Source organism: Podarcis gaigeae (assembly GCF_964106915.1).
Source record: "Podarcis gaigeae genome assembly, chromosome: 3".
Classification (NCBI taxonomy): domain Eukaryota; kingdom Metazoa; phylum Chordata; class Lepidosauria; order Squamata; family Lacertidae; genus Podarcis; species Podarcis gaigeae.
This window is the reverse complement of record NC_139680.1, coordinates 6,033,771-6,060,533: the sequence shown is the minus strand read 5'-3', so window position 1 is coordinate 6,060,533 and position 26,763 is coordinate 6,033,771. Positions and strand designations below refer to the sequence as shown.

General features: G+C 40.6%; 2 protein-coding genes across 6 annotated transcripts in view; both read right to left on the bottom strand.

Moving 5' to 3' along the window:
• The window catches only part of SLC1A4 (solute carrier family 1 member 4), a 308,345-nt gene that overhangs the window by 164,576 nt on the left and 117,006 nt on the right, over positions 1–26,763 (bottom strand). The gene's annotated exons all lie outside the window — the stretch shown is intronic.
• ACTR2 (actin related protein 2) lies at positions 1,395–26,677 on the bottom strand. 3 transcript variants are annotated; one of them, XM_083730673.1, is made up of 10 exons: positions 26,534–26,677; positions 20,537–20,647; positions 15,832–15,846; positions 13,084–13,299; positions 11,244–11,316; positions 9,151–9,287; positions 7,237–7,386; positions 5,719–5,864; positions 5,245–5,377; positions 1,395–2,788 (listed from the first exon to the last, which is right to left on the bottom strand). In XM_083730673.1, exons 1-10 carry the CDS (start codon positions 26,579–26,581, stop codon positions 2,618–2,620), a joined length of 1,200 nt encoding a protein of 399 aa, XP_083586799.1. In that variant the 5' UTR covers positions 26,582–26,677; the 3' UTR covers positions 1,395–2,617. The 3 variants fall into 3 exon arrangements, with proteins under 3 accessions (XP_083586799.1, XP_083586797.1, XP_083586798.1); XM_083730671.1 differs by lacking the exon at positions 15,832–15,846; XM_083730672.1 differs by lacking the exon at positions 26,534–26,677 and having other exon boundaries at positions 15,832–15,849; positions 20,537–20,639.

The window sequence follows — 26,763 nt, the reverse complement described above, 5'->3', positions numbered from 1 at the left end:
GTCCCTGGAGCCGAAAAATCAGGCAAAAATCAAATCGCCAGGCAAAAATCAAATCGCGGCGCTTCACGGAGAAGGGAAAACTGAAAAGAGGAAGCGGCTGCTTTCCTGCATTCTGCCTCAGGGTCTTACTGCCCACCCTCCTCTGTTTCGTTGCTGTGTTTGCTGAAACGGAACAATTCTTGTATGGCCACAATCCAGCACAATTCTTGTATGGCCACAATCCAGCACAGAGGTAATTAATTTAAGTAAGAGGCATCCAGCTCTATTTTTTAATACATAGCCTTCAGTTCAGATGAATAACTGGAAGTGAGTTTTTTCACGTAAAGCAGTTTTGTTATATAAAATATTTGAATTTATTTACTTGAAAAGGTTTGGGTTTTTAAAAAAAATCTGAATGTGATGCCTTCGAACTGTCTATATAGCTTTATGGTTGGAGAAATATGCCTCATTCTCTGTGATAGCATCAGTAACCAAAAAATAGCTGGTGCTCTCGATATTGAGTTTTAGTCTCTTAACTCCCTAAACATTTAAGATGGGTACTGCTCAACATCTTAGCAACTGCTCTGTGAAACTGTTGTACTTTTTCATTGTTTTATATATATTCATGCCTTTTAACTTCTTTCTCTCTCGTCTGAATTTTTTTTTGGGGGGGGGCTATTATGTTGGAGTGATCTTACCCCCAAACTCTAAAAATTATGCTGAGGTTCGATAGCACACATTATTGCAAGAACACCCACACCATATTCTCCCACACAGTAAAAGGCTGACAATTCTAAGTCAGTGTTTGTTGCCAGCCACTTGTCAAAGTTGGCATTTGTAGATCTTATGTACTTAGATACCGGTTATCTAGTTTATTTTACCATATTTCAGTGCTTCTCATAGTAGAAAACAAGGGTTAACCCTGTAGTTTGTGTTCCTGTTTGGGATTTTCACCTAGGGGGGAAAGGTAGAGTAAAAGCCCACAAACCCAAGGAGGAATGAAAAGCAGAAAGAGTTGGACCAGCAAAAGGCACTCACAATGTACATGCTACTACTAGCTGAAGCTGAACCCATCTTGTGTGAGGCACTGCACACATTGGCACTTGCTTTCAACAGGTATGCTTAATGCACACACAAAAAGAGAAAATATTAACAGAAATTAGAGGGCACCCTTATTCACATGGAACAGTTGCCCTGTGTGTGTGTTGTACTTCTTTCTGTCTGAAGCTGCTTCACCCATCTTTTTGACAGGCTTTCCTTTTTATGCACATGTATGGAACACCACAAATTACCAAGAATGCTCTGGTGAGAAAGCAGCTTTCGTCTTCTGGCATTCCTGGTGGATGTTACTTCGAAGGGTGTCAATAATCACTATACCTTTCTTCAGTGGTACATTTGACTTTAATGAAACAATATTTCAAATACTTATTTTATTTCCTTTTATCCCAGAGTCAAGATTAGACAGGTAAATTTTGAGTATTTACCAGTTTACTACAATGCCAATATTCCAATGTGGGGTTTTTTTAACCGCTACAAATACAGGTCATTCCTCACAACCTACCTCACAGTTCCATATATAAATATCTGGGTGATTTTAAATAACATTTAACAATTATAATTTTTTTATTTTTTAAAAAAGCAATAATTACTTGGCACTGTGTGACTGTGTGTTCAAATTTAATACAATTCTGTTTTTCTCTAATTTTGTACCAGTAAATAAAGTTCAGGGTTTTTTTTTTTTTAAAACATACTACTTTCAATAGATTATATCCAGGAATCCAGTCCCAGATGACATTCTAATGTTACCCATGAAAAAAAAAGTCTTTAAGCCCCAATGGTAATGAAAGATGGTATCACAGTACCAAAAAAAAAGAAAGGGGAAAAAATTGCAAGAAGCTCTGTATGCATTCCATAGGAGAAAACAACTACCTAGTGCCAAATCATTAAGCTAGAAATATACATTTGAGAGAGAGAAGTGCAGGCAGTTAAGATTTGCAACAACAGACAGGCAAATTTCTATTTTAGTTTCCTCATAACTCTGCCATCTGATTAAGGATACATAATCAATTTTCACGTGAAACAATTTCAGACCCCAAAATATTCCGGGGGAAGGTTTAAAAAAATGGTTGCTGTTTGATCCAATTTAAGAGATCATAAGCAAGATATAAAGACACTGATTTCAGAGTTCTTACAATATAAAGACACTGAACAGCATGGGATAAAGGCAAAAGGATGCAAAGATAAATCACTACAACCACATGATAGTAAAGAGCTGTTTGTCCAAAGGTTCTCTCGTGCTAAAAAAAGTTTCCATCCATGATGAGCTACAGACAAATGCCAACAGCATTATAGCAATAACCCAAGAAAAAGCTACTGGAATTACCCAACTGCCTACTGGGAAGGAACGATGTGACAGACAGGCTATTCGTGCCCTTGTTTTGTTTGCTGAGAAGTGGTCCAATTAAGTAGTCAAATATAGCCACATTTAAAATATCTAACAAAAGGAACCAGAACAAAACCTAGCCCTTGAGTCAAAGGGCAGAGACAGGCCTTTCCGTGTCACACAGCTGAATGAGTTCAAAGATTGGCAATAAAGGAATGCGAGCATTGGAGCTGCGATGGGAGCAAGCTCCAGAGTTTATCTAACCGTCACACCGAGTTTCTCAAGCACACGTACTCCCTTCTCCTGGTATTCTTGTCTGGTCATCCAGAAGTTATCTTTGTCTTTCATGATGTCTGCTAGAACTGCACCACCAAGGAATACCATGTGCTTTCGACGAGGTGGATCTTCAATACGAATCTTAAATTTCTTAATGGGAAAAGATGATAAAGCAGCATTACTAGAGGTTATAGAGCAAAGCTGTAAAACCTGTTAAGCATGGCAGAACTGGCATTCAAACAGCTCTTTCTCTCTGGATGGTCAATGACTACAGTACTGGAATATTAGTAGACACCATATATAAAAGAGCTATAGCTTGGGAGATTATGGGAAACATTGCAAAATAGAAACTGAACTGTAGTTCCAATTTTGTCTTTTTCTAATGGATTTATCTGAACTTGTAGCCTATTACATTAAAAAAACCACCCTGATATATACATAGATTACAAAAAAGCAGGTTTAGATAGCAGGGAAATCTGTAAACTATCTTTATAGTTTAGTGGATGCATTTGGCAACAGAGGGGAGCATTCTACATTTTGCCTTATTTCCCTGAAGTGTTATAGCACAGATTAGACCTCCAATCTATTCCCCCAGCTTTGGGTTTGGCTCCCTGTAGAACTGGACTCAAGAGCACCAGCAAAACATAGCATGCCTTGTATTCTCTGCTCAGAAGGTTTTTCCTTATGTTCTGATCCAGAACAATCACAAAAGTAGTTGTGGACAGAGATACCAAGACACTAGTTTATAATCAATGACCTTATCCAATATGCAAGCGGAGTATAATGCAGATGTCTAATTATATATATTATGCCACTGAAATATTATGTAAATATTAGAGTATTAAAAATGTTAATATATAGGCTTTTTAAAGTTCTGTAATTGGTAAGCCACTGTATTTTGGAAGCTCTATATATGACATACTGTAGAGCTGCAACCCAGTTTGCACAATTTTAAACCAGTTAATCAGTTTTAGTCAATTAACCTGCATATACACAATGTCTGTGAAGCAAGAATATTTTTGATACATTTAGATGCACACAATTTAGGAGGCATTCCTCCTATGTCACCTACATTTTGTATAAACACTTGTATTAAAAATTGTGCTGTAAAAATATGCTGCCCAACCAATGCCGGTACTCTTACATGATTAATCCATTCACATTTAAATCTAATCTGTTACAAAGTTATCCCATAAAGCAGGTAGCTTTATAATATAGAAAATTAACTGATGCTAGTAAGAAAAAAATCAAGGTTGATCCCACAAACGTGAGGTCAGCTCACATGTAATTTTGAGAACACAGTGGTGTTCGGTATTTCTGGAAACCTGTACAAAAGCCCAGCAATTTCCAAAGGGTCAAAGATTTCACATCACAGAGTGATCTAATTTATCAGGTTTATTTTACTTACTTTCAGTAAACCAAGCTAAAAACTTTGAAACTGCCAAGATTGCAAAATAAATTGGACAATCAGTAGCCATTCATTGGTACTAACAAACTCATGAAACGGATGTTTTCCTGCAGAAAGATTAAGCACTGGAATATTTTCTAATCTATGCCACTGATGTGGATAGGTGGCTAATCTTTTTTTGCTCAAGGGCCACATTAAAGGTATGCCACCCTCCAAGGGCCACATTCCAGTATGTGTGCACACTCATATAAACACATACATATACATGCTCTCAGCTGGTGCCATTGTCAGATGTTCTTAAAGAGGAACAAGGAAGCAGTGCTTCTTCCCATTTGCTAAGCTTCTCTGAGAACTTCTAACAAGGACACTGCACCCAAGGGAGAAGCTGCCCCTCTGCAGTGGTAAAAAGAGGCAGCTTAGGAGACCAGTGGAGAGGCTGAAACCTGTCCAGTATGACCAGCACAATACTGGGTCCATGCCACCTGCTGGGGGATTTTTAAATTTCTCTTGTCATTGTTGGGAAGCTTCAGGAGCTGCCAGAAATTCCTTCAGGGGACTGTATACAACATGCACCCTGGCCATCCTGGGTTAAATAATTGTTTTATGAAGGATGAAGACCACCTAAGGGCTTCAGGAAACTAAACTTCTACTGTATGTAATGAAATGCACAACAACAGAAAGCAAAACCAGTTTCTCCTCATTGTTCCAAATTAGCAGTTCCTCTACTGCAGGCATGGCCAAAGTCCGTTTTGGGGGCCTAATCCAGCCCGCTGGTCAGTTTAATCCGGCCCCTGTGGCAGTTTATTTCCTGGGGTAAAATCCTAAAAAAAAACCTCAACAACTTCAACCCTAAAAGAAGCTCAACAACTTCAATCCTAAAAAAGGTTAACAACTTGGGTCGGCCCTCACGGCCCTTCACTTCATCAAATCTGGCCCTCTTTGAAAAAAGTTTGGATACCACTTCTCTACTGAGATGCCATTCTAGAGAGAACTCTAGAAAGTTAGTCACAGTGTACTTAAGTACAATCCAAGACGCTGAACAGTTTAAAGCAGTTTCACAAACAACTGTAATCTCAATGTGAAGTTGTTTATTCAGTTTACAAACTCAATCATGACGGTCCCACACTATTTTTGACCACCTTGCTCCCTCTAGTGACGGTCCTGTATATAATTTAGGATTTATTTGAAGGCTACTTACTGAAAGTTTCTCCACATCACCTTTCAGGACCCGTTCCAGGTAAAGCTGTTTAAGTTCACGTTCCAGTCGTGAAGGTAGCCCTGGGTACATCGTGGAACCTCCAGATAACACAATGTGCTTATAGAACTCAGACCTAAAGATGAAACACACTTCTGTAAACAATGAGGATGACTGCAGCAACACCAGTGTGAAAGACATGTTTTCACTTCCAAAAAGCGGAACAGAAACCAACATTAAAGATGCAGTAATAGTCCCTTAAACATTCCCATTCAGGATTGACTTTCTGCAGCAAAACAGGGAGTAGTAAATGCTGTACAGATGATTGGTAGCCATTTCTGCCTAGTCTTTGAATCTTAATTGTATTCTCATATATTCATCTCTTTAAACACAACATCCATGCAACATTGGGAAATTGCCCATCCCATCTTTCTACCTTCACACAGATTTGAGTGTGCTAGTTTTTCCTGGTCCTACCTGGTGTCAATATCAGCAGCTTGGATGGTATTGAACAGCAGTTCAGCGACACCAACTCCCTCCACATTGATCAAGTGAGGCTGGAACAGAGCTTCTGGCGCCTCAAACCGTTCGCCACCAACCTTAATAATTCTGCCATCTGGGAGCTATGGAACAGAACGTCTGGTGTTACTGATAAAATGACTGTTAAATTACAACTAATAAAAGTTTTTTTTTAAAAAAAATACTGACAGTGTTCAGATAAATCACTGGAAACCCCTCTAGCAGTACCAAGTTGGTTCAGATGTGTGATGGGACGAAAATCACCAAATCTCATTTTGACGCACTTGTAGTTTGGGCTCTCTCTGCACTTGAATTCTAATTCTAATTATTAAATGTATATACCACCCTTCTCTGAAGATCTCAGGGAGGTTTACAAGAGAAAAAGACAATATAAAAGCACTAATAAAGTTAGAACAAAAACAAAACAAACAATTAGCCCCCCCCAAAAAAAAACACATGTAAAAGGTGGTTTTATTCCAGGAGTCTGACTGCTCTTAAATGCCTCGCTTACAGCCACCTCAAAAGACGGAAAACCCTTTCGTCTAGCGAGTTTTTCGTCTTGCAAGGCATTCGTCTTGCGGGGCACCACTGTATTAAAATACTGTAATACATCAAACATTAAAAGCTTCCCTAAACAGGGCTGCCTTCAGATGTCTTCTAAAAGTTATTGTTCTCTTTGACATCTGGTGGGAGGGCGTTCCACAGGGAGGGCACCACTACCGAGAAGGCCCTCTGCCTGGTTCCCTGTAACTTGGCTTCTCGCAGTGAGGGAACTGCCAGAAGGCCCTCGGTGCTGGACCTCAGTGTCCGGGTAGAACGATGGGGGTGGAGAAGCTCCTTTAGATATACTGGGCCAAGGCCGTTTAGGGCTTTAAAGGTCAGCACCAACACTTTGAATTGTGCTCAGAAATGTATTGGGAGCCAATGTAGGTCTTTCAAGACCGGTGTTATATGGTCTCGGCTGCCACTCCCATTCACCAGTCTGGCTGCCGCGTTCTGGATTAGTTGTAGTTTCCGGGTCACCTTCAAAGGTAGCCCCACGTAGCACGCATTGCAGTAGTCCAAGCGGGAGATAACCAGAGCATGCACCACTCTGGCAAGGCATTCCACAGGCAGAAAGGGTCTCAGCCTGCGTACCAGATGGAGCTGGTAAACAGCTGCCCTGGACACGGATTTGACCTGTGCCTGTGAGTGACTTCACTCCTTTGTCCCTTGCCTTTACCCCCCCCCCCCAAAAAAACAGAAGTTGCCCCTCAAAAAGCTTTTTTTAAAAAAAACTCCTATAAAAACAGTGCTTTTCTATTCCTCAACAACTTTGAGCTGAACTCCCCAAAAACGGGGATAGATCACTGCCAGTTTTTAATTCTGAAAGTCACTTGAGAGTTGGCTACTCCTGCTTTAGAAGAAGAGGCTTCACTCAAATCAGCATTTGAAGTAGTGCCTAAGTGTGGTAGCTTAAGCCTGTGACATACTCACCGTGTAGGACTCAACTAGCACAGTAGTTTCCAAGGCCAGTTTCTGCTCCTGTTCAATGTTGTAGCCCACATAGCACAGCTTTTCTTTAATCATACGAACAGTCTCAAAGTCAGCGGAATGGTTGAAGGCATATCCTCGTAGTAAAAGCAGCTGGCATGAAAGTAAGTTAATTAGTGGCAAATCTGAAAAGTGCTCTCCCTTCTACATAGTGTAAGCCCACAACTTGCATGGGGGTTACGTTCCGAGAATTGTGCCTAAAGCCAAAATTGCATCTAATCAAACCCCATTGGGTTCAATGATGGTCGGGACTGCCAAAGTCATTTTCCCTGGAACCCCGCCCCCACCCCTTAAAAAAAATTGCCACACATGTAAAGCTCAATGCACACAAGTTAAATGCGTGTAAGTTGCAGGCTTACTGTATAGCTTTTTAAAATAAGCAGGCTTCTGAAAGACAAGCTGATAAAAGCATGACTTTTAAGAAAATAATCAAATTTTCATAGGTTAAGGGAACTGAGTTTTCAAGTCCAGCAATTTAGTTTGCTATGGACACGTGAAAAGGTAAAAGGGTACTGGGAAATGATTTATGAATTGAAAAACACGTTTAAGTATAACTTCCCCAAAAACAACAGAGTCCTTTTTGTTGGGGATAACCCAGACTGAAATTCCCAGGTGTCAAAAATGTATGATCTATTATTGAAATGGGAGATGAAGAATGAAATAGTTAAATCAGTAATGTTCCAAGGATCTAGCACATAATATAGAAATAAATGTCTGGGGAAAGTTATGGAAAACAAATTTGAAATTTACTGCTTGTTATGTTATAAAAGAAAATGATATGAAAATGATGTATAGATGGTATAGAACACTTAGTAAATTGGCTAAAATGTATAAGAAAGTTCCTAAGAACTGCTGGAAATGTAAACAAGCAGGAGGATCCTTTTTCCCATACGATGGAATTGTAGGAAAGTAAGGATGTTTTAGTGGATGATATATGATGAGATAAAAAATATGTTTCAAGTGATTATACAATAAAAAACACCCTAAAGCTTTCCTTTTAGGGATTATAGGGACAGAAGTTTTAAAAAAATGATTAAATTGTTTATGTACGTTACGACAGAAGCAGGCATTTTATATGCTCAAAAATGGAAGGAAGAAGAAATTTCCACAAAAGAAATATGGATGGGTAAGGTGATGGACTACGCAGAAATGGCAAAGTTAACAGCTAAAATTAATTGATTACCGTTTCGTGGAATAATGGAAGCCTTTTTGGGACTATTTAAATAAATATTATAGTTTGATGAATTCGCAAGTAGGATTTTAAGTATGAGCAACAACGAATTAGGACTTACTGTAATATTGTTATGAAATAAGAGATAGACAGGGTGCAACAAAGGGCAGAAAACAAAATCATCATGGAAAATCTATATTGTGTATTGGAGTGTATATGTGGAAAGTTTTAGAATCATAGAATCATAGAATCATAGAGTTGGAAGAGACCACAAGGCCCACCGAGTCCAACCCCCTGCCAAGCAGGAAACACCATCAGAGCACTCCTGACATATGGTTGTCAAGCCTCTGCTTAAAGACCTCCAAAGAAGGAGACTCCACCACACTCCTTGGCAGCAAATTCCACTGTCAAACAGCTCTTACTGTCAGGAAGTTCTTCCTAATGTTTAGGTGGAATCTTCTTTCTTGTAGTTTGGATCCATTGCTCCGTGTCCGCTTCTCTGGAGCAGCAGAAAACAACCTTTCTCCCTCCTCTATGTGACATCCTTTTATATATTTGAACATGGCTATCATATCACCCCTTAACCTCCTCTTCTCTTTTCTTGATAATAGTAATAATAATAATAAGAATAATAATAATTTTTTAAAAAACATGCATTCTGCTCAGATTCAACACCACTAGCTTACCTTGATGAGGTATCTGGTAATATCTCTACCAGCAATATCTAGTCTTCTCGTGAGATGAGGAAGAGAGAAGCCTTCATAGACTGGACAAATATGAGTAACACCATCTCCAGAATCCACAACAACACCAGTCAGTAAACCTGAACAAGAATAATGGCAAAAGCACATAAGAGCATGTCAATATGGATCCTGGTTTTAAGTCTAGGAAACAAAACTAGCCTTGGTCTGTATGCTGGGAGAAGGTCCGAGGAAAGCATGAGCCTACAGATTCTCCTAAATCTCTCCGTGGCTTGTGACACAGACAATGAAAGTATAATCCTGGAAGAGTTATCTAGATTAGGGACTGGGACTGCCACTTCTTGAATGGCTTATTCCTGAAGCCTGTGAAACTAACATCATGGTACAGTGTCCACATTGAGCAAAAAGTAAGTTAAATTCAGTTGTCTTATTATATTTATATCCCACCATATGAAGATATCAAGAATGGCTAGTGTCATTCTGCCTAAAGATGAAAAGCGTGCTACTATAACATCTTAGGGCTTTCACACTACAGCGTGGAAATAATTATTATTCAAACTATTAAAGAAGACATTTGGGCACATTCCTAGTGTCGTTTTTTACGCAGTCTTCCTTTCTTTTATAGGCCTGATGCAGATTGCTTTCGCTTCTTTCCTTCAAGGAAACAAAGGCATCATAGTGGAAAATACCAGCTAGCGTTTCAAACGTGTAACCTAACATACTGAGCCACGAAAAATATATACTGTCATTCTCCATGTATGAAGGATGGTCCTGCATACATGGAGAATGGAAATATATATTTTAGTAGCTGAGCATGTTGCTGATAATAGTCGTTTTTTCATATTCTTTACAATGCAAGCTCATTATAATAATCATCTGGCTTGAACAACTTTCATCAAGCATGCATCATGGTTCCATTTGTATTTGGATACAAGTTTTATTTTCTTCAGGCTCCAAAAGTCAAGCTGTCTTCCTCTAGTCTCAGTAAATGAAGCGGCCAGTTGAATAGGATTTTGAGCCTTTTCAATCAATACATGAAGTAGCTTGCTTCCATAAAAAATTATTAACTTGACCCAAAAGTAAAGCAACATGCAGTTCAGACTAATAAATGTCATAGTGTTCTCTCTGCCCTAATTATGAACTAGCAGTAGTCTCTCAATTAGCAATAGAAAAGAGTGCACTTTAGAGAACAGAAGTACTACTAGCTATGCTTTTAAGCTACTAATTAAAGTAGGGATGGGTGGCCCAAGCCACAGTGGGCAGAGCTGCCTCATAGTCACTCGTCAACAAACAATACAAGCAACACCAGTATATTAGATAGCACTGCAATTCTTATTGCATGATATACATGATTTAGTACAACAAAAACAAAATGTGTACACTTGTAAATTCTCTAATATATTTGAAATCAAATGAACACACGTGTCAATCTTTGAAAGTCCGTGGAAGTATAATAAGTCTATAGTTGAAACAACGTAATAGATGCTATCCTGTGGGCTAATCGGTAAAACTTTTTTAGGCGTTAATTGTGCCAAGGTAGTAATTGAATAACAACGTAGGACAGTGATCCCGGATGATCTGACTGTTTTGCTGGAATCTTCTTCAGCACAACCCATAGATTAGAAAAATGCACATGGAGCAGTGGTCATGAGGATATGTAACATAGTCACTCGTGGCACACCATGAAGATCTCCTTGCACAGCAATTAAGCTTGAACAAGGCCTCCAAACAACATTGTTTGAGAAAGATACCATTAGCTAGGGCTGGGATGGTTAATTTTGCTAATACATAAATAAATCTTAAGTACAAAGTAGCATTAACAGCAGCAGTCAGCGAAGGTGGGGTGGCAGTTCTCACCCAACCTGTCACCTGTATCTTTGTTGCTTTCTAGTAGGTAGAGAGAGAGAGGTGAAACAGCAGTTAGGTTCAAATGCACCAGAGGAGACAATCTAGTACTCCCAATTATGCATTTTTACCAATGTCTTGCCCCTCCTTCCAGTAAACACCAAAAAGAAAATGACTGGAGTTCGAGTGGTGCAGCCTCACCCAACTGACTGCTATTGAGTATTTACACTTACCTTGTGCATACAGAGTGAGAACGGCTTGAATGGCTACGTAGACACCAGAAAACTGGTAGGTTTCAAACATTACCTGGAAAATGAAAGTTATCTCTTATTTGAAGAAAGCACAGTAAATTTCATAGGTTAAGTCAGTGTTTGACAAAGCACTATTTGGCAACTTCATTATCTGTATTTGCAAAAAAAGTGTGGTTTACAGGTCATATAAAGATCCCTGCAAGTCTCTCCACCCCTCAAACATAGAAGCAGTCCATACTTTTAAAAATTCAATGTAGAAAAAAATTGATTTTATCTTCTGAACATTTAGAGCAGAGGTCAGCAACCTTTTTCAGCCGTTGGCCAGTCCACCATCCCTCAGACCATGTGGTGGGCTAGTCTATATTTTTTGGGGGAAAGAACCAATTCCCATGCCCCACAAATAACCCAGAAATGCATTTTAAATAAAAGCACACATTCTACTCATTTAAAAACACCAGGCAGGCCCCACAAATAACCCAGAAATGCATTTGAAATAAAAGGACACATTCTACTCATGTAAAAACACGCTGATTCCCGGACTATCATATAGCTCATGGCTCATAGTTGTTTAGAAGTTCAAAAAGAAGTTGTCATAAACTTAACATATTTCAATTCAGTTAATATGCAGCACAGAACAAATGAATTGCTTTTTGATGTTGAAAAATTGTCAATATTTAACAGACTGCTAAAACTATTTTTACAGACTACTAAATTTCTAAAAGTTAAATAAGAAGTGTTTTCAGAACACAAGTTATGAAAGGACTTCCATCTAACACTTTTAAACACTTTATATCTATCCCTACTGGTGCATTATATGCTGTTCCTATCTTTATTTTTTTTAGTTTTTTAAAGTGCATTTCCTTCCTGTTTTCTCATGGTTACTGAATTATCTTGGAATGCAAACTTTACTGATGTTCCAAGCCAGGATTTGCTCTAGGAAAGTGGCATACAAATAAACTGATGTTCAAGATTCTTCATCTAGGGCATGGGTAGGCAAACTAAGGCCCGGAGGCCGAATCTGGCCCAATTGCCTACTAAATCCAGCCCGCAGACAGTCCGGGAATCAGTGTGTTTTTACATGAGTAGAATGTGTCCTTTTATTTAAAATGCATCTCTGGGTGATTTGTGGGGCCTGCCTGGTGTTTTTACATGAATAGAATGTCGGCTTTTATTTAAAATGCATCTCTGCTTGTTTTAACAAGGCCTAAAATGCTCTTTAGGACGTGGGTGGCACTGTGGGTTAAGCCACAGAGCCTAGGACCTGCCGATCAGAAGGTCGGCGGTTCGAATCCCCGTATCAGGGTGAGCTCCTGTTACTCAGTCCCTGCTTCTGCCAACCTAGCAGTTTGAAAGCACATCAAAGTGCAAGTAGATAAATAGGTACCGTTCTGGTGGGAAGGTAAACGGCGTTTCCGTGCGCTGCTCTGGTTTGCCAGAAGCGGCTTAGTCATGCTGGCCACATGACCCGGAAGCTGTACGCCGGCTCCCTCCGCCAATAAAGCGAGATGAACCCCAGAGTCGGTAACGACTGGACCTAATGGTCAGGGGTCCCTTTACCTAAAATCCTCTTTAGCATGCAAGAGTAAGCCAACGTAGAGAAGTAAAGAAACAAAAGACATATTACTTCACTGAAAAACACCCTAAGCATTGAAGGATATCTAACTGTCCACTGCCATTTCAGAAGGTTCTGAACACACGTTAACTGCATGATCCTGGATAAAACCTGTTTTCCCTGCCCCCAAACAGAATATAACTCCTCCTGAAGAATACCGCCACCTGGGCTTTCTCAGACAGAAAGTAGGGTCTGCTTCAAGGTACCTACCTCCACAATCTTCTCCCTGTTCTTTGTTGGATTCATAGGAGGCTCTGTTAGAAGTATTTTACAGTTTTTTGTGTCAATGTTAAGTTTTTCTGGTCCAAAGGTGTAGTCCCAAAGGTGTTTCATATCATCCCAGTTCCGAACAATGCCATTCTCCATGGGGTAGTTAACTTCTAACATTGACCTCAGCTCACTTGCTTCATCACCAACCATAAGATCCTACAAGTTACAAATGAAAACTGGCAAATTAACATTTTCCAAAACCATTTTTTGAATTCAACTCTTCAAAAAAACTATAAAAAGAAGCTGCTTTTATTATTCAGTCTTACAATACAATGGAGAGGGATAATACTTACATGTTCGAATGAAAAACATAGCAAGGTATTTAAAATGAAAGAAACACAGTCGGCACAACTCTACAAACAGCTATGTATATTAAAATCAAATGGAATTTGGGACAAAGGGCCTAGTTCACATGTAGATTTCTAGACCAATACATTCAACTTTTTATTACACATTTATATATGAACAAGTCAAATGATGTGGAATTGCACACAATAATAGGTGGGCTTAGCAGAATAAAATTTCCATGCATGTTTCATGTTTTTGTGCACATTACTAAATGGGAATAACAAGTGCTGCACAAGCATAGAGAACAAGTAGCAAAAGCAAATAAGGGACTGCAAATAGAAGTTTTATATTAGTCAGAAGATTTCTGCAATGTGCACCACTTATTCAAAGTCTGTAAACTATCCTCCACAAACATATGAACTTCATGCCTAACTTAATTTTGATTTATAGGACATTTTTGAAATGATTAAGCAACTCTGATCTATTTTGAAGTTACCAAAAATACTTTGTACTGCAAGTCAGTGATGGCAAGTCAGTGATATGGCATCATTCTTGCAATGAACACAGGCATAGAAAAAGTTTACCTCTAATCTAGTTTGTGTCCTATCCCATCAATATCCTAACTAAGATGATATTAAAAGGGAAGAAAGTAAAATTTGTTCTCATGCTTCAAAACGGGGGGAGATTTAAACAGTAAAGTCCCTTATTTTTCAAATAAAGTAACAGATCTCCAGCAACTTGGAATATTTGAGCCTAAATATATCTGTCATACGGGGAACTTACATGAAAGTGGAAAAAGCATCTTTAAAACCAAACTGAAATCCACCTCTAAGCAGGATTTCAATATTGTGCTTTTTAGGATTTTTTTATTGCAATTCTGCACCTCTACTATAGCTCTTAACTTCATACTAGCTGTGGTTAAAATAGTCTGCTGAAGATAATTCATTTAACAAATTTAGAAGCAAAATTGCCTGAAAGGTAAAGAGAGTATATTCAATGTATCATTTTACCCCACTGCTGCCTTGTTCCTATTAATGCTACTTTTAAAATACTATTTTTTCAATCTGCATCAGGGGTAGTCAACCATTTTATACTTACTGCCCACTAATGCATCTTTCTTGATGGTAAAATTTCCTTACTGCCCACCAGTGCCCACCAGGAGCATTCAGCTTGTACTGTAGAACCCTCTACTGCCCACCCAGAATCCTGAAGCGCCCACTAGTGGGCGGTAAGGACCAGGTTGACAACCCTTGATCTACATCAAACAAGAGGAGCAACGAATCACACAGCTTTTAGCACATGCTTCAGACATAATCTTAAAGAAGCATGTTGAGAATCCTGTAGTCAATTTAGAAGAACAAATATTAAATATATGGCAACACGATGACACAGAACATATTAAGGGTAGATTCACACATACAAGCCAGTTAATTTTTCCCTCGAGTATCCCTAGAATGCAGGACTGCATGGGGAATCGTAGGAAGGTTCGCGTCATAGACATGATTTCTGCATCTGCACTTTTGGGAACCGCTGTATTAATGAGATTGTAGAAATAGCTCTATGTGCGAGCAGTTCAGCACCACTGCATTTCCCCCTGGGGGTTGCAAGAGGAATCGTCAGGAAAAAAGAAATGGCGAGTTTGCATGTGTGAACTGACATTATTGGTTTTAATAAAGGTAAAGGTAAAGGTACCCCTGCCCGTACGGGCCAGTCTTGACAGACTCTGGGGTTGTGCGCCCATCTCACTTAAGAGGCCAGGGGCCAGCGCTGTCCGGAGACACTTCCGGGTCACGTGGCCAGCGTGACATCGCTGCTCTGGTGAGCCAGAGCTGCACACGGAAACGCCGTTTACCTTCCCGCTGGTAAGCGGTCCCTATTTATCTACTTGCACCCGGAGGTGCTTTCGAACTGCTAGGTTGGCAGGCGCTGGGACCGAGCAGGGGGAGCGCACCCCGCCGCAGGGATTCGAACCGCCGACCTTTCGATCGGCAAGCCCAAGGCGCTGAGGCTTTTACCCACAGCGCCACCTGCGTCCCTTATTGGTTTTAATACTCTCCATATAATATGTCTTGCCTACATAGCAGACAAGATACAAGTAGTTTTCGATGACTCATTTTTGTTATGTCTCAGCAAGTGGTTTCTAGCACTGATGCTGACCTTCAGATTCCTTGCCTCTACAGGCAGCTGCAATTATTGGGGCATGTCACATCTGCAAGATGTGTACAATAGCTTTAAGGAAGTACTAGCTACTGAAGGAAAGCAATGAAGAAAGATTAAAATGGTTATGTATTCAGAACATAAGTGGACAGGACATGAAAATTATAAAGCACCCCCAAAAAAGAGGCTACAAGGTCCCACCAAGCAAAAGAGTGGATGATAGCACAGGGACGCCTCACTTACCATCTTTTTGTTATTCTACTTCAACAGGTCAAGAAAGATGAAGAAAAGGTAGAAGCAAGAGAATCAGAAGAGGCCTAAGTGAAATCTTTTTTTTCAAATTATTTCAAGTATAAACAACAGAACTAAAGCAGAAAAAACAGATGCACGGACAGGTGGAAACGCTCCAAATTCTGCATACTTCAGGGCAAGTGAGAATAAGTCTACTAATTTAAAAAAACAGAACAAAGAAACCAAGAACCGAAACAGAAATAGAAACAAGAAGAGCTTATTTCCATGCATGCAATGCCTGATGTTCTGATTTTCATCAATAATGCACTACAAGTATCCTGGTGTGCCTGCAATTTTGCTATGCAGGACGGCATTTGTCATCCCCCAAGAAATGACTATTATCCTTTAACCACTAAAAATATATTGAATAATTAATGTGTTATTCATTTTGACTCAAAATTTGAAGAAATAGGATGAAATATATACATACAACCAGATAAATGTTAAACACTGCATGCTTTAATTCTCTAAGCACATTGCTAATTCGAAAGCAAAGAATAGAATTTTTCACTGTTCTATAGTGCATTTTTCACTGTTCTATAGAATTTTTCACTGTTCTATAGTGCAGTTCTATATCTGCATTTCTGTAGACAAGCAAAATTCAAGTACTAGTATAATATCTATACAATGGCTATTGGTCACTAATCTAAGACAAGGAGCCCACAATATCTCATGTCACTAAGGAAAGCCATTAGCTTCAAGTATACTAGATTACTTACTATATTTCAATGTAGAGCCAAGAAGAGCAGATGCATCTCCATCTCTGCCAGAAAAAAATCCAGACTGTACCATGCAGCCTCCTTTCACCCCTTAGAGCGAATTTCCTGCTATCAGTGTTTCAGAAGCTTGTTTCTTGGTTGGGAGTTTGGGTTAGGGAAGAAAAGGAGGAACTGCAACTATTGTTTATTACAGTGCAGTTACACAAATCTTTAAGCCAGTAGGAGTCAAAGAGACTTTCAAAGGTGTTTGAAATGTAAGAACACTAAGCATTGTGAGAACTTCATCAATAATAGATGGGGTCAAATTTGGGGTGTTTTTTTAAAGTGTTTTATCATGTATTGAAAAATCAAATCTTTGGCAAGGTTAAGTCCACTAAGCTGCCCAAAACACTACAATTATTCATAGTTTTTTATTTTTTTTAGGGCTACCCCAATGTGCACATATAGTCCAGGCAGCCCTCAGTATGCTCTAAAGCGGCTAATAGTTTAGTTGGTGGTTTTGCATGCATTGATGCTGCTTCTGCAAAATTGTGACTTTTGTAGCCACTTCACAATCACCCCTCTTTCAGTGCCCTACTTTGCCCATAAAGGTAACTCCAGGTCAGAAACAAAACCATAGCTTAGCATGAATGAGCAGTGTGCCGGTATGCACTGTTCAACTGTGCCTGTGGCAAAAACAAACTATGAAGTTTGGCTAAACCAAGAACAAACCTTGGCTTCAAGTCATGGTTTTTCTGAAAAAAACAAAAAACACAAAAAAAAAAAACAAAAAACCCCCACAAGTGCTGGTTTCCCTTTAATACTGAGCCCAAAACTCATGGCTTGTTTCTCTCTGAGGTACACAAGCTGAAACCAGTATGATTGATTGTTCATGACAAGCCATAGTTCATTCCTGATTGTAGATTACCATTATGTGTGAAGTGGGCCATTTTCTGAATATCACTTAAATGAAAATTATGTATTTTGCATATAAAACAGATATCAAATTATGCAGCCCCCAATTTCTTATTTGCTTTGTTGTTGCAATTAGCATCTAGGTTCCAATAAGTATATTCTGGAAACTTCTGTATCATTGTGTATGTTGAAAAGACAGTTTAGAAATCTGATCATGCTCCTTACTGTTTTGCCTATTTATATGCCAGGAAAAACTGAAACGGTGTGGAATGTCTCTATGTGACACCCCACTTTTGCTTTCAGACGAAGAATATGAGTGCTGCATGACTCAGGAGCCCTCATTCTTAGAACCTGCTTAAGCACAATTTGCTAAGGATAAAGATCTCACAAGGATGCAAATAACCAATGCTCCCCTTAGATGGGGAAAGTTTCAGCCCCAAGCTCACATTCTGTTCAGGTCAATCTTTCAGGGGCAACATGCCACTGGTGGGCAGGGGCCAGAGCAGAGCAATGAATATAAATGTTGCCTTCATACAGAAGTCTAGTTTCTACACACTCACACAGTGTATTCTCCATCCAAACAAGCAAGAACCATTATTAGAGTTCACAGACCAGTTCCCATCAGGCAAAAAACACCAGAGGAGGATGCAAAGTACGGCTAAGGAGGGGTGTTGCCAAGGGAGATGGGATGTAGGTGGAGAAGAGTAGGATCTTGGGAGAATCCCAAGGATCAGATTGAGAGGTCTGGAGGGGCCCTTTTGGCCCCTGAGCCCAAGGCTCGCACCTCCCGCTTTGAAGTTTCAGCTGGTGCCCAATATGTAATGCCAGTGCATTTCATATTTGTGTAGGGCAGCTAAAAATGTGGGCTTGGGCCCAGCATGCCTCTCCCAAAGCACACTTTCTTTGTAATACCACTCATTAACCAAGTGAAAATCACACAAATGTGGAGGCTGCTCCCATTAACATGCAAGCCTGGGCATCTATGAGCACTGTGAAACTTATTAAAGATGGATTTTGGTGGCCAGAGCTGGGTTACACCAGGTGAGAAGAGCTATCTCATCCTTCGAGTTTTCTTCAGCCTTGCATGGATGTGTTTTTTAGAGTACAGGAACACACGGATTTGCCTTATAGATGGAAAGTTGGCCCATCTAGCTCTGCATTGCCTAGACTGACTGGCAGAAACTTTTCATGGTTTTAGGCAGGGGACAGTCATAGCGCTACCTGGAGATGCTGGGGACTGAACCTGGGTCCTTCTGCAGGCAAACCAGACAATCTGCCACTCAACTACCACCCTTTCCCAAAGGTGAATCGTCTTCCCCTTGCCTTCAAGACTGGACATGAATAACTGAATTGCCTATTGAGTAGAATGAGGTCTTCATCCAAAGCAGTAACAAAGCAGAATCTAGTCAAGTAGGATGGCCATTGTTCTCTTCCTAATGCCTGCTAAGTACCTGTGCTATTTGGCTACAGAAAATTCTTGTGGGACCTCTAAAGCTGGCAGTGCTAATATAATGTTTAACTCTTGATAGTATTAATACTCGTAGTAAAAGCCAAGGTTTATCTAAAGTCGTGCTAGCCAATCACTGTTATAGTTTGAAAGTAGGTGCAGACTTTGAACATCCTTGGCCCCCTCTGCCCATGCTTGGTGTGTTCTCTTCTTCTAAGCTGTTTATCTGTTTGGGCATCGTGAGGAGGAGAAAGCAGAACTGTTTGTTACGCTATCTGAGATGTTGTAAGTTGGCCAGAAAAGAAGAATGAACATGAGCCTAGACACAGAATGGAGTAGCAGATGGGAAAACTACACATGATCCTAGACAGTGAAAGGCAAGGAAATGGAACTGCTGTCATATAACGCAAGTTATAACTACTCCACTAAAATGCAGGTGACTGACAGTGCTCCAGTTATATTGCATGAACAAGATTGGACAGAAATCTGTGTAAATTACATGGATACAAGGTGGTACTGCCTGTTTTGAATCACCCCCTTTGCTTTTAGAAAGCTCTGCCCCGCCCCCATGATTTGGTTTTACTAAAACTTTCTGAGGCCTGCTTGTCTGATATCTCCAATTCCACCATGTTTCCTTGTGGTTATGTAGTTGGTTGAGGAGGGCAATCTGGGCCATAACCTAAGTGAACAAAGCAACATGAAACTTTCTACTGATAATAACCCATGTTATATCTTAAGCAAATCTCACTTTAGCAGGCTCTCTGCCTGCTACCCTCCACATACTTGATTTAGTCTGATTCCCCTGCTATACCTCAACATAATAAGTGGGGCAATGCCAGGATCCCCAAACAATCATGACTCAAAGGAAAGGACATTCTTAAACTCCAACAGAATGAGTCAATAGGAATAAAGGTCTTCTGGAATGTCACAGAATAAATATTATACCCAGCTTATCTGTTGCGCTGTCAGGGTCGAGAATAGGAAGCAAGAATGTCCTGAAAATTCCCTTCCTGTGAGCAGATTAGGCTGTAGGAAAATGACTGCTCCAAGGTGATCTTTCACGGCTGAATGGGTTTCAGCATGGATTCCCCAATCTTAGTCAGACACAATAACCACTACTGTACAAAATATTGCTATCAGCTCGCTCACTTACAATAGTTTAAAAATCTACAGTGGACGCTCGGGTTGCGAACGTGATCCGTGCAGGATGCACGTTTGCAACCCACAGCATTCGCAACCCACAGCGGCACGTCTGCGAACGCGCAGGTTGCGATTCGGCGCTTCTGCGCAAAGCGTGATTTAGCGCTTCTGCGCATGTGCGATCACCGAAACCCAGAAGTAACCCGTTCCGGTACTTCCGGGTTTCGGCAGGTCCGTAACCTGAAGAAACACAACCTGAAGCATCTGTAACCCGAGGTATGACTGTACTTAAATAGCGCCATCAGTGTATTTTTGTCCATAAAGAAGCTACATCTCAATTTCCATTTGCACTGATTTAACAACTAGATTATCACATAATATATTAGAAGAAGTTATCCAGAAGGGAGAGGTAGCACCCCAAAGTACCATGCAAAGGACTTAAGTTCTTTAATAGTACCTTGATTTCAATGTTTCCCACTTTGGTAGTTGAACGAATAATTGGTCTTCCAACCAAAGCTGGGAAGATGTGTTCTGGAAAATTGGATCCTGCATATCCGCATTTCACAAACTGAAAAATAAAATAAAAATTCTTCAAGTTAATTTGTTGGCGGCCACATACATTATAATAGCTTGTTGATGCTGTTCTGTTACTTTAACATAAAACTACAAGTTAAAGATAGCTGGACAATTTCCCAAATAAGCACTTATCATTTTAAGTTAAAAATGTTCTCATGAAGGAAATGCTGGAAATCGTGAAAAGACAATTACCGTATTGGCCCGAATATAAGCCACACCTTTAAAACTGGGGAGGGGGGGAAATACCCAAATATAAGCCGCTCCATTCCTCGCTGCTCCTGGCTGTATAATGCGGGGGGGGGGGAGCCGTGCTGTGTTGCCGGCGGCCTTTCCCCTTCCATGCTCTCTCCCTTCCTGACCTTGGAGGAGAGGACTGGGGACTATGCGCGGGGCGGACACCATTTTTCCGCACTCCTGGCGCTGTTTGCCCAGTGCTATTTGCATACTGTAAAGTCGCAAATATAAGCCACACTTTAACTTTTCATGGTCCAAATTTGGGGGGAAACTGAGGCTGATATTCAGGGCAATACGTAAAGGAAAAATACACGTAGTCCAGTTTCAAGTCTGTTTAAAGATTTAGATTTATCCATGGATTCTGCATTTATGCTGATAGAAAACCTCTGAATGCATGAAATGTCAATTATAAAAAGGGCAATAAATTCTTGCCTTGCTGAAGGCTGGATACACTTCAAAAAAACCAACAATCTAAGCAGTAGGGCTTTCCTTAGGTTTGCCAGTATTTTTGAGACAAAGAGCTGCTGGAATTCTGTTACTTGATATGAAGTACATAAGCATGGTGCACTAAACTCAGTTTCCTGAAAATCTTAGCCATCATTTCTTTTAAAAGGTTCCGAATATTTTATATGTAAAAAGATGCTTGAAAGTTGTGTAGGCAATGCTTGATGAAATCTTTGAAACTGTTTAATAAGTCCAGTGGTCTGGGTGGCCAAATATAAACCCCCTAATTATTAGCATTATGTTCCAAAAAATAAATAAATCAAAATATATATTTAAAAGTACTTTTTTTAAAAAAAACCACATAATAAAATACAATTACATATTAAAATACTTGTCAAGTTTGCATATTTGGGGAGACTTCCCTAAACAAGAATGTTTTTAGCAGGTGTTGAAAGCAGTTCAGCCAAGTTGCCTGCCTAATTAATATCAATGGGCAGGAAGTTCATGTGGTGCTGAAGGCAACTCGACTTGACTTTCTCTCAATGCATGTTGAACAAATCTTGTGAATTATGTTTTCCAGGCTTATTATATCCTGCACAACCCTGAGGGTGTGTTGTCATGATCTCAACACAAGAGTGTCAAAGGATATTTTCAAAAATGCATCGACACACCAAAGCCGTCTATTTATGATTATTTCAAAATGGTTATGAAAATCTATAGACTTTAGAAAAACACAAAGATTGATCTTCGATTGATTGTGAAAGATCTTTTCAGTGTAGGAGATCATTTGGGAACCTGTTTCTCTCCATTGTGCTGCAAAGTGTTTATTTTGCACCATAAATAGCTTTGGATTTGTGTAAAAGCAGCCTATAAGTGTTTTTAATGCATACACCTCATTTGTCTTTGCTCTTTCTCCCCCTCTCTCTAGCTACATAAGCCAATCTTCAGTAAAAACATTTTAGATACTAGGTTTTATACATGTGTATGCTACGAAAAAACATTTAAGTGATATGCTCTGATGTCTATATAGAAAAACAGGGTAAAATTAAATATAACAAAACAAAGTAACCAGGGAAAGCTTTTAACCTATTATTTAGGTCTCTCTAATATTAAGTTAAAAGGGACGCAGGTGGCGCTGTGGGTAAAAGCCTCAGCGCCTAGGACTTGCCGATCGAAAGGTCGGCGGTTCGAATCCCTGCGGCGGGGTGCGCTCCCGCTGCTCGGTCCCAGCGCCTGCCAACCTAGCAGTTCGAAAGCACCTCCGGGCGCAAGTAGATAAATAGGGACCGCTTACCAGCGGGAAGGTAAACGGCGTTTCCGTGTGCGGCTCTGGCTCGCCAGAGCAGCGATGTCACGCTGGCCACATGACCCGGAAGTGTCTCCGGACAGCGCTGGGCCCTGGCCTCTTGAGTGAGATGGGCGCACAACCCCAGAGTCTGTCAAGACTGGCCCGTACGGGCAGGGGTACCTTTACCTTTTAATATTAAGTTGCCTTGATTTTTTAGTTTAAAGTCTAAGTATAAATAATTTAAATTTTAATTAAGTAAATGAATAAAACTGGCTATTTCAGCTTACCGCAGTGCTGAGCACATTTGCTAACTATTTGCCTCTTCAAAAAGAAATACAGCACTAAACCAGCTAACTTCACAATTGTAAATATAGACATTAACATAACCTTTTTTTAAAAAAAAACCTCTTTTAGGAAAATCTGCTGGGTTTATCTACTGTATGCTTTACCATATATAGTTTCTTCTACACGCTATGTGGTTATGACTGGCTCTCTCACTTCCTGTTAAGTCATCAAGTGGTAATAAATTGCTGTCTATAAATATTGCTTCAAATGGAAAGCACAAATGTTTGAAAAATAGGTCTTCTTGTTAATATTAAATGGCATTATTCCCATCATGATTTCCAGATAAGGTAGACTTCATTCATTTTTGTTTCTCCTGATGGAAGAATAAGGTTTTAATGAGAATACCCAAACCTGAAGCATTCTATCATTAACCCAAAGACACTAAACTGAACACTCAGTTTTGAAGTATCCCTGCTGATGGTGCTAACGCTGCACAAACTGGAAATATAAACATGTTCCAATTGTTGGTGAATGACTACTTTAGAAGAACATTCATCTTCTGAAGCTGGCATTTTAGTTAGGCTGAAATCCCATTGGTGTCAACGGGGTGTTTCCTCTAAATGCAAACAGCAGCTTCAGAGAGGGGATTTTAGCAGGACTTAACTTCCTTCTCCATGCCTGTTTAGATCCTGACAATTATCAGTTCCCTCCCCCCACTTGCTATGTGAATTTTTTAAAACATGCATGTTAAAATTTAAACATGCATTTAACGTCACATCTAACTTCACCCTAAGGAAAGCTTGAGCTTTTTAAAAATGTTTATTTGAAAAAATAAATTGTGAATGTGTCAAAAGTTAAAAATGCTCTGCCTCCGCAGTTGAAGGCTGTATCCTTCTGAACTCCAGCTGCTAGAAACCATAGAAGGAGAGAGTGCTCTTGCGCTCAAATCCTGCTAGTGGATTTCCCACAAGCATCTGGGTGGGCACTATGAGAACACAATGTTGGACTAGAAGGGTCACTGGCCTGATCCAGAGGCCTCGTCTTATGTTCTTAATGAGGATTTACATATGTGTTCAATGAGATTTACTGCCAATAAATGTGCATAGGAATTACAGGCTCAGGCTGCAGATAGAAAGCATACAATTTTTCATCAACAAAAAGCAGAAGCCATAACCAAAGTGAAGCTTTGCCTTACATTCCAAAAAATGAATGAGCCCTCTGTGATACAGAGAAGCCAGATAATCTATTTCAAACACACACATAAAGAATAGTCACAGAAGCATCAATTTTATAAGGGGCCATTACTCACTTGCAAAGAAAGTCATTACACTTCAGCATTATCTTTAAAGTTGTATTTTAAACTCTTGCAACCCTCTGTGGGAGCTTAGGGTGAACGATAGGCTAATAATAATTTCACCCCAAAGCTCAGGCCACTCATCGCACTGCAGTGAGAAATGCTGTAACAGTGGTACCTTGGTTTACGAACTTAATCCGATCCAGAAGTCCGTTCTTAAAAGAAAGCGTTCTTAAACCAAGGCGTGCTTTCCCATAGCAGCGGGGGACTCAATTTACAAATGGAACACACTCAACAGGAAGCGAAACATGTTCTTATTCCAAGGCAAAGTTCACAAACCAATACACCTACTTCCGGATTTGCAGCGTTCTTAATCCAAGTTGTTCATAAACTAAGCTGTTCTTAACCAAGGTACCACTGTATTCCCTGCCACAGTACTATCAGCAATAAATCTATACAGGGAAGGAAATGTTTTAATGGCTTGTTAGGGAAGAGTACAAAAAATGATTCTAGCCTCAGGCTGAAAAAAAGGCGGTTAAGTCTTCTGACTTCAATATTCTACTTTTGGTATTCTCAAACTGAAAGACCTTTCGTTAGAGAACATATTTTTAGAGGAGGGAGGAGTCTAGGTACTATTATTAGTACTGCTGCTTCTAGACCATTCAAGGGGGGGGGGACTGAAACCAGCACTCTGGTGTCTTGTTTGAATGACTATGAAACATGAGGGGTGGGACACTGAAGCAAGCAATACAGTATTTCTATTGTTTTACTTGATCTAGGGGGCCATCCGACCCCCCCCCCTTGGCTATGCCCATGTGAGCACATACTCACCTAAATATAATAATAATTTTATTCTGTATACCCCACCCATCTGACTAGGTTTTCCCAGCCACTCTGGGCTTTTACAGCATATGAACAGATATGGGGTGGACAGGCAAGGAGGGGAGAAGTGGCATGCAGCTGTGACAAACTGCTTGAGGGGACAGCCAAATACAAAGAAAGTAACTCAGGTGCCAGTAGATGGCAAAATGTTAGTAAAGTGGTAGGAGTGTGCGAGCGATTGAGAGACACTCATCCAACTTCTGTCGGATTGTAATCCAACAGAACTGGAATAAAAGTGACCATGGGACTGATTCTGTGCCAGCGCAGCACAGCATAGTGCTTAGAGTGCTGGACTAGGACTTGGGTGATGCAGGATGAAATCCCTACCTCACTAAGATGCCCACCTTGGGCCAATCACTCACACACTCGCAGCCTAACCCACCTCACAGGGTTGTTGTGAGGATAAGATAGGAGAATGTGCTGACGCCACCTTTAGCTCCTTGGATGGAAGTGTGCGATAGGGATGCAACAATTCAGCAAAAAAGCGAAAGAATTCGTTTAAAGAAAGCGTGACAATATGAGAGGAAATGCTTAACTTAGGCACGCGCGCACCTTCTGCAAGTTAAATGGGAGGAGAAAGAGGAAAGATCATTCTAGCTTCTTCTACCAGCACCTCAAAAGGACTCAAAGGCTTGCAGCTCATTGATGTTTAATAGTTTCTCAATGGTCACACTGACCATTGTCTCCCCACCCCTGCCGTATGCTTTAGAGATGTTCTTTTTTTTTTTAATCTTGAGTCCTTGTCAGGGGAAAACTGCAGAGTATATAAGTACAGTGGTACCTCAGGTTAAGAACTTAATTCGTTCCAGAGGTCCGTTCTTAACCTGAAGCAACACTTCAGCTAATGGGGCCTCCTGCTGCCACTGCGCCACTGCTGCCACATGATTTCTGTTCTCATCCTGAAGCAAAGTTCTTAACCCGAGATAATATTTCTGGGTGAGCGGAGTCTGTAACCTGAAGCGTCTGTAACCCGAGGTACCACTGTATATAATTATTTGAAACAAAATAAAATAAAATAAAAATTCCTTCCAGTAGCACCTTAGAGACCAACTAAGATAGTTATTGGTGTGAGCTTTCGTGTGCACGTATCTGAAGAGGTGTGCATGCACACGGAAGCTCATACCAATAACTAACTTAGCTGGTCTCTAAGGTGCTACTGGAAGGAAATATTTTTTATTTATTTTATTTTGTTTGGACTACGGCAGACCAACACGGCTACCTACCTGTGTATAATTATTTGGCAGGGTGGGCTAACGCCTTACCTCCCAGTCCCCGCCCTCCCGCCTCAGGCCCCGCTCCCCCGCTAGGGTTTCCCCTCCAGGCTACTGAGGTGAGGTGGGGAAAGGCGGTTGACGCTAGAGCCGCCAGCCCTTCCCGCCCTCGTATCGGAGGGGGGGGGGAGTTCAGTCGCGGCCGCCGCTCCAGGGAGCGAGGCGGCTCCTCCTCCTCACCCCGGTGCCGTTGTCGCAGACGACCACTTTCCGGCCCTGCGTGTCCATGGCTCCTTCTTCCGTGGGGAAAGGGGCCCGAGAGCGAGCGTCTGAAGTGAAGGGTAGCTTCGCCTCCTCCCCGCGACTCCAACCAGGCCTCTCTCTCTCTCTTCCCTCACAGGCAGCCCCGGAAGGGAAGGCGGGAAGGCGGAAGACGACGGCCGTGACCCCGCCGTGACTGACTGACAGGC